General features: G+C 40.6%; 1 protein-coding gene across 2 annotated transcripts in view; it reads left to right on the top strand.

Annotated features, from left to right (window-relative positions):
* Nucleotides 1–2,738: 2,738 nt before the first annotated feature.
* Nucleotides 2,739–12,853, top strand: part of FEM1C (fem-1 homolog C) — a 32,424-nt gene continuing 22,309 nt past the window's right edge. Inside the window, exons 1-2 of one of the 2 annotated variants that reach the window (XM_053911593.2) lie at nt 2,739–3,072; nt 3,896–4,625. In XM_053911593.2, the coding sequence (XP_053767568.1) occupies nt 4,082–4,625 (544 nt within the window). In that variant the 5' untranslated portion in view covers nt 2,739–3,072; nt 3,896–4,081. Of the gene's footprint in view, nt 3,149–3,895; nt 4,626–12,853 lie in introns of both variants that reach the window. The other variant, XM_053911586.1, reaches the window with a different exon arrangement.

Here is a 12,853-nt window from a genome sequence, read left to right as displayed (position 1 = left end):
ATTCCTTCACCAGCAAATTAGTTTTAGGAAACATTACATACCAATGCAAGTTGAAGTTTCAGAAACTGGTGGCCTTAAAACTAAGTGTGCATGTATTCCTCCAAAATCCCCTTGGGGATGCACATCTCAGTTTGAAGACCACTGATGTAAATTTTTACATCATCTTATTGAATTTGATGTGAGAGATCAGCTTAGGTTAGGCTTCAGTTGAGGTACTACACTGGTGTCTATACCTTGAGAGTATAGAACTTGACCTGTACACTAGTAACAAAACAGACAGTGCTCTTGATTGTTATTGCAGTTATATAGATGGCTGCTGTCACCCTTCATATTCTAGTTTCTGTGTTCTTGTCAGTGGTAGTAACCTTAGCTTCAATTTTGGGGTACTTATGTTGAACCTATGTACTGGCTATCTAAGGGAAATATTATGTCCCACTTAAAAATGATAATGTCAACTGAAGATCATTGGTGCCAATGCACCATCAACAAAAATCCCTATTCTGTTGGTGTTTCAGCTTAGCCAGTCCCCAGTCTTCAGTGAAAAGGAAAAGTATGCTCTCTGAGCCAGATAGGAGCTGTCATACATAAACAGAATTCCCCACCCCTGGCCTCTGACTGGTCCATCCTCATGCAAATAAAGACTCATAATCCTCACAGTTTGATAGGTCCAAAGGCACTATCCTGATCGGTCAGAATGGCTCTACTTGTTTGGAGCTTCACTGCACTGATTGGATGGAGAAACCTCAATCCGATCAGTTGCAATAGCATTCTAGGAACTCCTTTATATGGCTGGCTCTGATGGCAGAAATACGGGGTAGGCAGGCAGTTCAGTGCAGGCTTCTCCATGAAGTGCAGTTTGCATAAGAGGCCCCTGCATAGAAATGGCTGCTAGTCTCTGTTTTTTTAAACTTGAGCCCAGTTACCACCAACAGCCCTTCTTAGTAGGTGTCCTTTTTCCCCTCAGGATTCACAATTATTACCACTAAAAAGATGAGAAATATTTAGAGTATGTTAAGGGATATAAGCAAAATACAAGGTCTGTCAGAAGGTATTCAGACATGTAATATGAAAAATAGAGACATTTATTGAAGAAGAGACAAGAAACATTGTACATAGGACAATGACACCTCAGTCCCCTTCAAAGTAGGCACATTGGGACCTCACAGTTCTCCCAATTGCCACCTAGTATTTTCCTCAATCTCATCGACAGTCTGAAATCTCTTCTCTTTCAAAGGTGATTTTAGTTTGGGGAACAGCCAGAAGTCACAGAGTACCAAATCTGGGCTGCAGGGGTCTGAGTCACATGGGTGATTTGATGTTTCACCAAAAAAACTCCGCATGAGACATGATGCATGAGCAGGCACATTGTCTTGATGAAGCTGCCAATCACCAGTTGCCCATAGCTGCAGCCTTCTGAATCATCCGAATAGTTTCTACATTAGAATGTTCAAGGTTAATGCAAAATTTGATGCAGATTTGTTGCTCTACTCACTCTGTCATTTTGAATGAGATAACCACACAGTACACATGCTCACTCAACGTCATCTACCACCCCACTGACTAGTACAGTGATGCAGTCATTGTTTACACATGCGCATTCCAGTCCACTCTCCTTGGGGGCCAGGTTACATCTTGCAAACTGTTCTTATATTAACAATGGCTGGACTTTTTCTGGACAGACCTCAGATATAGTTGTATGAAAATTATAATTTCGATTATTCAAAACTACATAAACTTTTGGACAACACTAAAAAATATGCAAAAAGTAATTATTTTGTAAAATGTCATTACTGTTACATGCCTTTAATCATTGTCTTAAAATAATGACGATGATTAAATTTCTGATGCTGGGGGTCAGATAATGTCACCTCTAACATCTCCTTTCTCCCAGTGGTACTAAGAAACTGTGTGTGATAGTTTAAGTTCCCCAAAATAAAGTGTTCAAGAGATTGAAGATCCTTTTTCCAAAACCTAACTTTCATCATGACTCATTATAGGTGTTACTCCCCAAATATATTTAAACTCTTCAATTTAATACATGCCATGTGTAAATATGAAAAATTCCAGAAGTTTATTTCCTGCTGTATGAAGTAGTAATCTCATTAACTTTTTAGCTTTCTTTCATTTCCTGGTTGTTCAGAGTTCAAGAAATCAACCTTGCTTACTTGTACTGCTCTCAAGTTTTACCATTCCTCGTAGCCTTTATATTTTTTAAGTACACATTGAAAAAAATTAGTCATGTTTGGCAGCCTCCAAAACGAATCTTTTTGAGAATTCTCAAATCATTTCTTGTGTTTTTTTTTTCCTTTTCTTTCTTTCTTTCGTTCTTTCTTTCTTTTTGAGATCTATGAGCTCGGTGTATTTCAGGGCCCACCAAAGGAAGGGGAGAACAGGCTAGCCTGAGAAAATTTCTGTGTATGAGGGAGTAATGATGGTTACCACCACTCTGGGGTTCATGGCAGTGGGACCCAAAGCTTTCCCGAAATAAGCGTCACTAGACAACCGCCGGTAAAGCAGAAGATCGGAAGACCCTCAGCGTCTACACTGGCCTCCGCCTACCATGGCGCTGCTTGACCCGGCCCCCTCCTAGCACTCAGTTGCCCCCTAACCCTCCCGCCCCGCGCCGCGCGCGCAGGCACTTCCTCCGCCGGGCCGTGGCCACGCCCCCTCCGCGCCGGCCCGCCTCGGCCGGCCGCCCCGCCCCTAGGCTGTTGCTCCCGGCGGCCGCCGCCCTCCCCCGGCCCAATGGCGCGGCTGCCGCGTCAGTGATGTGAAGTAGATCCCTGGCTCATCCGGCCCCAGGCTTGTAGCCCATTACACCATCCGCCGCGGCAGTCGCTGCAGCCTCTGGAGCCCGCGTTGACTGGGAGGGCGGGAGGCAGCTCAGCGTGGCGGGGCGGGGCGAGCTGCGCGGCCGGACTTATTCCTGTGGGGCGCGGGGCATGGAGGAACTGTGCGGCCGCAGACGGAGTGGGGCGGCCCTGGCGGCGGCGAGGACAACGGTTTGAAGTTGAAGAGGGCGGCCGGAGCCCGAGCGGCCAGCGGCGGCTGGAAGGACGAGCCTACGGGCAGGTAGCAGTGACGGCGGCGGCCTGCCGGATCCCGGGCCCTGGCCTGAGGCGCCCGCGGGGAGGCCTGGGCGGGAAGGGTAAGCAGGGCGCCCCGGGCGGCTGAAGGTGGCAGCGGGCCGGGGGCCACAGGCGTGTCGCCCCGCCGGGAGGGGTCGTGGTCGAAGGAGGGCCTTGGGGAGGGGCTGCTCGAGTCTGGAAAAGGTAGAGGTGAAGGTTCTGTAGGGCAGCTGTGGTTTGGTGAGCGGCGAATCCCTTGGGGGCGGAGGGGTTAACGCGGGCGAAATTAGCTAAAAGGCAGCCGGATTTCCTGAGAGCCTCGAGTAGTCTTAAAGGAAAGGAAAGCTTTCGGGTGAGGGGGGTTGGCCTTAGCTGGCCGTGGTTGGTTGTGTCTGACTTTTTGTTCCTCCACGAAACCCCTTCGTGCCACAATGAGGCCTTCCAGCCTCGCGCCCTTGGTCCCCTCTCTGCAGATGTAAGAGAAACAGTTCTGAACCCGCGTCTCCTGCCTCTTTCGGTTGTACTCTGCCTGGGCGTGTGTAGAACAAAACTAGAACGAAAGCGTGGCTGCTTAGGAGGCGAGAAAACCGGTTGCCTGTAGTGTTTAAATTTATATAGAGAAGAGACCGCCTCCCACCAAAACATGGGGGTCTCTGTGTACCTTTTTGTAGTCTCCTTTTTCACTTTTTTTGGGGGGGTGTATGTAGGAGGCGGTAGTCCCTAAGGTGTGGCTTTTCCTCCCTTCCCACAGAGTAGAAATTAAGAAAAACCAAAATGTTTTTGCCTTTGCCTGTGGAAAATTCAAAACTACTTTTTCTCCCCTCTAGTTTGGTGCTCTGGTTGTCAGATGTTGGAAGGCAATAGGACAGAACATACCGCGGTTTTATATCCGTCCTGGGGTGCAGTGATTAACAGCGAACTTCGGTTCCTGTAACTCTTGCCTGTGTCCGTAGAGTTAAGCTGGAGCTTTGCTTTGAAGGATAAATAACGCACAGCCTCTGAACTGGACATAAATGGATCTAAAGACAGCAGTATTTAATGCAGCTCGCGATGGCAAACTCCGGCTTCTCACCAAGTTGTTGGCAAGCAAATCCAAAGAGGAGATTTCCTCCTTGATCTCTGAAAAAACAAATGGGGCCACGCCACTCTTGATGGCGGCCAGGTATGGTCACCTTGACATGGTGGAATTCCTCCTAGAGCAGTGCAGTGCCTCCATAGAAATTGGGGGCTCAGTCAATTTTGATGGTGAAACCATAGAGGGGGCCCCCCCTTTATGGGCCGCTTCTGCAGCAGGACATCTGAAGGTGGTTCAGTCTTTGTTAAATCATGGAGCGTCTGTCAACAACACGACTTTAACCAATTCAACTCCTCTTAGAGCTGCCTGTTTCGATGGCCATTTGGAAATCGTGAAGTACCTTGTGGAACACAAAGCTGATTTGGAAGTGTCTAACCGACATGGGCATACCTGCTTGATGATTTCTTGTTACAAAGGACACAAAGAGATTGCTCAGTATTTACTTGAAAAGGGGGCAGATGTTAATAGAAAAAGTGTTAAAGGTGAGTTCTGCTTCCTTTTTAATTTTTTTAGTTGTTTACCACTTATTTTCTGGAAACTTGATATATGAGTATAAGCAGTGGTGTTGATTTAATAAGCCAAAACTGAAATAATTGCTTTGATTATGTATACCTTCCAGTATAACCTTGTTGATTGTTTCTGTGACATTTGATAACATTGAACAAATGTTAAAAAAAAGACTTCTATTGCTATGTTAAGCATTTTCTGTCCCTTACTTGGGGTAACTTCTAATTGCTGGAAAATGGGTTCTTCAAAGTTACGGGGCATGTTAGTGGCAGTTGGATCTGAGGCCTTAGCTTGTGTTTGATCTTTTTGAGAATATACTTCAATATAATATATTTTTCTTAGCTTTAATTTTTTTAGAACACCTTGGAGTAGAAATGACAATATTTAGTTAGTCATTTTCTTGATTATCTTAGGTAGGTATTTCTTTTGTTGTTCTGTCAGGGAAGGGTAGGCCAAACTGACCTGGAGGGATTAATATCAATGGAAAAGGGGAAAAATCTGTTCCCTTATTCCCTGTTTATTGTGTGGCCGGTAGAAAAATCTTTTTGTACAGAACATATATTAAATATAGCAAGAAAGAAAACAGATTTTTAAAAACTGCTAACAATACTGAGAGCAAAACAAGGATTAGGTTAAACTAATGTGGATTTGTTGGCTAGCAACAATGTAAACAACCTTTGTCCAGAAGAGCTCAGGTTTACAATCGTGTATAATTTCCAGCAATTGTAATGAACTTAAAGCAGCATATGATATTTTAGAATTATTTTAAACCCTTAAAAAGACAACTGGTAGTATAATTTTGATATTTCAAAACCTGTTTTTCTTAAACATTTGTTTATACAGCAGCAAAAAATTTCAGTGCTCAATTTAAAAAAGTATTGTATTAAAACTTAAAAGTAGTGTATTTACATGGTAAAAAAAATATTCAAACAGTACATATTGGTTTACAGTGTTTATAATGAAAAGTAAGTCTTATCACCCACCGGCAACTACTATTTACAGTTTTTTTGTGTGTGTGTGTCCTACAACTAATACAAGTATACTTCTCTATTATTCTCACCATTTACCTATTAGTTGATACATACTGTTTTTTAAAAAAATCTTAATTTACCTCGGATGTCATTCAACTCCAACACACATAGCTACCTCAGTCTGTTTCGTGGCTACACAGTACCTCATTGTACATAAGTTATTTATCTGGTCTCTATTGATGGACAGTTTGGTCATATCCTATAGAAACAATGCCACTGCAAATATTCTTGAACAAATGTGTCTTTGCACACTTGCGAAATGAGAATAGCTATATTATAAATACTTATAAGTGGAATTGCTAAATCAAAGTAAATGTGCATTTATCATTTTGGTAGTGTCTGTCTTTCAGAGATGCTAACCCATAGTTATGGGGCATACAGTTAGTGGATATATTTATTAAAGTTACTCTCTTTAAAAAAAAGGATTTGTTATAAAAATGCAACATGCTCGTGATTTTTCTGAAAATATTTTCCCCCCAGAGGAAATATAAAAATATCACAAAATGCAAACACTTAGAGATAACCCTTTTAAAGATGTTTCTGAATTTATACATAGATATATGTATGCAGTTTATTTTATATGCTCTTCTATAATCTATTTTTAGCTTAATAAATGTTATCTTTAATGTCATTAATTTTAGCTCTTTAATTTCAGTAGCTATATACTCTTGTGTTAATGGAGTTTTATGTTGCTTCTGGCTTTTCAGTAAGCATTCTTATCAATGTTTTCAACTGTTTCTGACTATTTTTGAGATAGGTTGTTAGGTCAATAGACAGCCTGACTTTTTTTTTTAAACACTTATTATTGTTTTTAAGAACATTTATTTTAAGAGAATAGATGACTGCTTAAGTGACCATGTTAATACTGGGAATGCTTTGAAATCATAACTAAAAGAGAAAGGGTTAAAAGATATGGTTACTTGTTTAGACTTGTTGGATTTTTTTGTTTCTTTGTTTTGGGCTTTTTATTGATCAGCCTAACGATGGGCAGATTACTGATGAACTCATGTATTTTAAGTCAAATTGGGATATGTTTTAAACTCTTATGTTGTTGTAGAGGTGAGTACTGGTACTCTTTCCTGTGTGTTTTTCAAAACTGCTTTATATACTCCTGGAGATATAATATTTGAGAGAACTATACTATATAAATAATTCATTATTTTTGTGAGCATTTTTCCCAATAAACTGTAAACAGTATTTAACTTGATTATCTTTGATATTTTAAAAGAATATTCCTTTTCAATCACTATTCTCATACAGCTGTGTATGTGAGCACGTGTATACTCTCTCTTTTGGCTAATGGTCTGCTTATTCTAGTCATGTTTTCCCCCAGTGTCAATATCAAATATTTATGTCTTCCAAAAATATACATAGCCTCTATATCACTTTGTGGGTGCTAGTCTTACCTTTGCATGGTGCATTTTAATTTTGACAATGATTTTTAATGGTTGTTGGGGCAGATTAATGTACATCGTACCCTACCCTGTTCTGATCCTGAAGTTTCCAATCTTTGATAATTACTCTCATTGACTCTCCAGTTTTTTTAAAGCTGTGCAGTGGTGTCCAACCTTTTGGCGTCTTTGGGCCACACTGGAAGAAGAAGAGTTGTCTTGGGCCACACATTAAATATGCAAACACTGATGAAAACCAAAAAATCTAATAATGTTTTAAGTAAATTTACGATTTTGTATTGGGCTGCATTCATAGCCATCCTGGGCCACATGCAGCCTGTGGGCCATGGGTTGGACACCCCTGGAAAGGGGCTACAAAATGCAGTAACCAATTGAAACTGAGGCAGAAACCCTGGAGAAGGATCTGATAGCATTCAGAAGAATCTTTCCCACATTTTTACCCCCATCCCAAAAAATGGAAAAGACTGATAAGACTAGGGATAAAATGGAATAATTTCTCAGGAAATTTTATGTCAACTGTTGGAAATGTTTCTGAACGAAGAAAATGCAAATAGATTGTGCTTGATCTGCTTAAATATAAAATGTATGTGTCTTCTATATTCCATTACTTTTTAATAGGTAGTTGGCATTTGAATATGTTATTTAACCTTTATCCATTACTTTTTAACAGGCTGTTGGCATTTTGAACATGTTTTAACCTAAGATGGAATTCATTCATTAATGGAGAGGTCATTTATTGAATTGCCTCAGTGTGCCAGGCAGTTAGACTTAGGATATACAAAGATGAGTAAGACAAGACATCCAGTCTGTGATTCCCTGCCCTTGAGCTCATGGTTTGATCAGAGAGACAGGTTCATAAGCAGATACTTAAACCACAATACGGTTATTGGAACAGTACTGCTATTTTCTATTAGATATTTGGAAATACTTTATCCCTAAACAACTCATTACCTGAGGGGACAGTGGATTACTTCTTTTCCCATGGCATTCAAAAAGGGGAGAAAAACTTTCAGATATTTAGAAATAACTTTTCCAGTTTAACAGTTGATTTTTTTAAAATATATTTTATTGATTATGCTATTACAGTTGTCCCATTTCCGCCTCCCCTTCACTCCATCATGCCCACCCCCTCCCTCCCACATTCCCCTCCTATAGTTCATGTCCATAGGTCATACATATAAGTTCTTTGGCTTCTAAATTTCCTATACTATTCTTACCCTCCCACCATCTATTTTCTTCCTACCATTTATGTTACTTACTCTCTGTACCTTTCCCCCCTCTCTCTCCCTCCCGCTCCCCTGCTGATAACCCTCCATGTGATCTCCATTTCTATGGTTCTGTTCCTGTTCTAGTTTGCTTAGTTTGCTTTTGTTTTTGTTTTAGGTGTGGTTGTTAATAACTGTGAGTTTGCAGTCATTGTTACTGTTCATATTTTTTAAATCTTCTTTTTCTTAGGTAAATCCCTTTAACATTTCATATAATAAGGGCTTGGTAATGATGAACTCCTTTAACTTGACCTTATCTGAGAAGCACTTTATCTTCCCTTCCATTCTAAATGAAAGCTTTGCTGGATAGAGTAGTCTTGGATGTAGGTCCTTGCCTTTCATGACTTGGAATACTTCTTGCCAGCCCCTTCTTGCCTGTAAGATCTCTTTGGAGAAATCAGCTGACAGTCTTATGGGAAGTCCTTTGTAGGTAACTGTGTCCTTTTCTCTTGCTGCTTCTAAGAGTCTCTCCTGTTTAATCCTGGGTAATGTAATTATGATGTGCCTTGGTGTGTTCCTCCTTGGGTCCAACTTCTTTGGGATTCTCTGAGCTTCCTGGACTTCCTGGAAGTCTATTTCCTTTGCCAGTTTGGGGAAGTTTTCTCCTTCATTATTTGTTCAAATAAGTTTTCAATTTCTTGATCTTCCTCTTTTCCTTCTGGCACCCCTATGATTCAGATGTTGGAACGTTTAAAATTGTCCCAGGGGTTCCTAAGCCTCTCCTCATTTTTTTGAATTCTTGTTTCTTCATTCTTTTCTGGTTGGATGTTTCTTTCTTCCTTCTGGTCCACACCGTTGATTTGAGTTCTAGTTTCCTTCCCACCACTGTTGGTTCCCTGTACATTTTCCTTTGTTTCTCTTAGCATAGCCTTCATTTTTTTCATCTAATTTGTGAACAAATTCAACCAATTCTGTGAGCTTCCTGATTACTAGTGTTTTGTACTGTGCATCTGATAGGTTGGCTATCAATTCATTGCTTAGTTGTATTTTTTCTGGAGCTTTGATCTGTTTCATTTGGGACATTTTTTTTTTGTCTCGATGGGCCTGTTACATAAAGGGGCGGAGCTGTAGGTGTTCACCACCAGAGCGGGGCAACCCACATGGCTGCACTGTGACGCTGTATGTGGGGAAGGGGCTGAGAGGGAGCAATGGAGCTTGCTCCACTCTCTGCTGGTTTTCAGTCACTTCCTCCACTACCCACAATCAAATTGGGCCCTTCTGGTGTTGCTTCCCGAGTGGGTGGGTTTGTGTATGTTCTAGGCACCTGTGGGTCTCTCCAGCGAACTCTCTCCTGTGAGGCTGGGAGTTTCTCCCACTTCTGCCTCAACCCCCACAGGTGTTTTCAGTCAGTGGTTTGAAGCTTTATTTCCCCACGCTGGAACTCTCTGGGTTTCGTGGTCTGTCGCCAGGTCTACTAGCTGCTGCCTCGCTGCCAGCTGCAGCTTTGCCTGCCCCGCTCCACAATCTGCCACCTCGCTGGGTCCACCAGCCTCCGCCTTGCCACGAGTCCTCTCTGCCTGGCTGCCCATCTCCTCCCCTCCTACTGGTCTGGATGAATGTTTTTTCTTTATCTCCTTGGTTGTCAGACTTCATACGGTTCGATTTTCTGTTAGTTCTGGTGGTTTTTTGCTTTTAAATTGTTGTTGTCCTTCTTTTGGTTGTGCCAGGAGGCACAGTGTGTGTACCTACGCCTCCATCTTGGCTGGAAGTCCCAACATTTGATTTTTGAGACAGGAGAGTTGGTTGCTATTTAAAACTATATAGACCCCAAATCAAAAGTGATTACACAAGCCAGTCTTAGAACTGTCATGTTCATCTCAGCACTTTATGGTTTTAGTCATCTTTGCTTTTCTTTTGTTCTTTATTATAATTTCTTTTAAAACTTAGAATAGGACTTTGCAGATGTATGATAAAGTTAATTAAAGCCCTTCAATTATGCTTTTATACCAAAATTTATCTGGTAATTGAGCAGCTGAAAGTGATTGGGCACTACAGACCAATGGAAGAGCTCTGAGTTGGGATTGGGGAGGCTGACCCTAGAGCAGCAGTCCTCAACTTTTTTGGCACCAGGGACTGGCTTCGTAGAAGACAATTTTTCCATGGACGTGGGTGGGGGGACAGGGGGAGAGATGGTTTGGGGATGATTCAGGTGCATTGCATACAAGCTCATCTGTTGTGCGACCCAGTTCCTAATAGGACCGGCATCAGTCTGCGACTTAAGAGGTTGGGGACCTCTGCCTTAGAGGACATGTTATCCTCATGCATGGACCACTCATTTTAGATACACAGGTAATTATGTAAATTGGTAACAATATAATTACTGTACATTTTCTGTGGGCAGGGCATTGTGTTGGACATCGTGGAAGCTATGAGAAGGTTCAGGACATCACATTTGTTAATTGCTAAAGGAATGGTATGAATATACATTGTACGATTTTATAAAAGTGTACTGACTGGAAAGGCTTCCATGGAGAAGTTGAACTGGGCCTTGAAAGGATTGTTGGGGTTCATATCTGCAGAAGGCATTTGATACAGTTTTTAACGCATAGGAAATGGCATAAGGAAAGCCACATTGAGAAATGTGCTTGGAAGGTCCAGGAATTGGGAAGTAGGTATGCTATTTAAACCAAAGGGCACTCAGGTAAATTATTGAGTTGGCCAAAAAGTCCATACTGTGGCTCTAGTAGTGCTTAGTTGTCTTTAACTTCATTCGAAACAATTTTGTTGGATTGTATTGTCACAGTTGTCATATCAGTATGCATTAAAAAAAAAAAAAACCCATCAAAATCGGTGAGTTTTTGTGTAGCCATTTTAATACTGAAGGTGGAAGAAATGTGCAACATTTTCAGAGTATTATGCTTTGTTATTTCAAGAAAGGTAAAAAATGCAACTGAAATGCAAAAAAAGTTTGTGCAGTTTATGGAGAAAGTGCTGTGACTGATCGAAAATGTCAAAAGTCGTTTGCAAAGTTTCATGCTGGAGATTTCTTGCAGGATGATGGATGGTCAGGTAGACTAGTTGAAGTTGATAGCAATCAAATAGAGACATTAATTGAGAACAATGTTATATATACCACGTGGGAGATAGCCAACATACTCAAAATATCCAAATCAGTAAAGTTATTGGTGAAAAAGAAGAATGTGTCTTTTGTTTTATGGAAAAAGCATACTGACTTTTTGGCCAATCCAGTATGTTTCTAATTAGCTCTTTGAAGCTAGAAACCTAGTGTTTGTATGCATGCATTAGAAAGAGTATCTGGCCCATAGCGGGTATTTGGCAGATGGGCTTGTTAAATGAATGTCATGGATTTACGAGGAAAGATTAGAAGCTCTTTGCTAGCAAGGACTGTGTTTTGTGGTCCTACCAGTATGGAAGGAAATAAATACATGAAAAACTGACAGTAATTGTGAAAAATAAGTGGCACAGATAGAATTCTGTACAGGTTTAGAAAAGGGAGAAATTCATGTAGGGTCATATTAAATATAGCTAGTATGTAAGGTTTTGAGACAGTTTGAACAGTTTATTTGCCTTTTTGTTACGGATATTTTCTAACTTTTATGTAAGAAAAGAGAAGAATACATGGAACCACTATGTATTTATAACTTTGCTTCACTAATTATCCACATTTTCCAAAGTTTTAAAAAATATATTTCTCCTCTCCTTTTGTTTCCTGCAGTAGTATAAAGCAAACTTTACCCCAGGCAATATATTCTTTCCACAGTATAGGTATTTGAGGGTATAGAAGTATCTCAGTCAAGAAAATGTAAAAGAAAGAAAGAAATTACATATATGTTACTGTTAACACAAAGGGATTTCAACTAAAAATCTACCCTATAAATTAACTGTTAGTATTAAGATAATGGACAAAGATAATGATTGTTGTCACACAGGTAAATTATTTCAGTATACTACAGGACTGTCTGAGAGTGTTGGAAGATGTTTTCTTTTTCTTCCTGACTTCTCACCTGTTGGTTTCCTCAACACACCTACTTGCAAAGAAGAGTAAAAGGGAGAGACTTAAACGTTTATTTACCCTGTAACATCTGTATTTATTTGGATTTTAAAATGTTTAAATAATTGACAGGTTGAATTTATTAACATTTTGATCCCAGATCATCAAGTTGCTCCTGCAAGTTGTTCTTTGTTCATTGTTTTCCCTTCTGTTTCTCCTTGTACATATCTCTGTAATCCCAGGGAACTTGGCCTAATTGGAGAAGCTAAGCTGTAGATGACGTGTAAATTGAGTTCAGTAGGAAAGTAGTGTATCCCTCTATCCCTGTAGGTTGGATTTTGAAATGTGAATCCTCATAGAATTGAAGTTGAATTGAAATGAATAAATCCTTAGTACTGCTGCTATTTCAAGAGCTGTAGGCAGCACCAGGAACGTAAGGCAGATATTGTTGTTTTACTTAAAGACCAATGGGTAGGTCACTGACCTATGTGGTTCTCTCACTGAGTTCATCTGTATCAGATTTTCCAAGAATGATTAATTAAA

Source organism: Desmodus rotundus, chromosome 1 (genome assembly GCF_022682495.2).
Source record: "Desmodus rotundus isolate HL8 chromosome 1, HLdesRot8A.1, whole genome shotgun sequence".
NCBI classification, from domain to species: Eukaryota; Metazoa; Chordata; class Mammalia; order Chiroptera; family Phyllostomidae; genus Desmodus; species Desmodus rotundus.
Note: the sequence above shows the minus strand (reverse complement) of the source record. Positions and strands in the feature narration are given on the sequence as shown.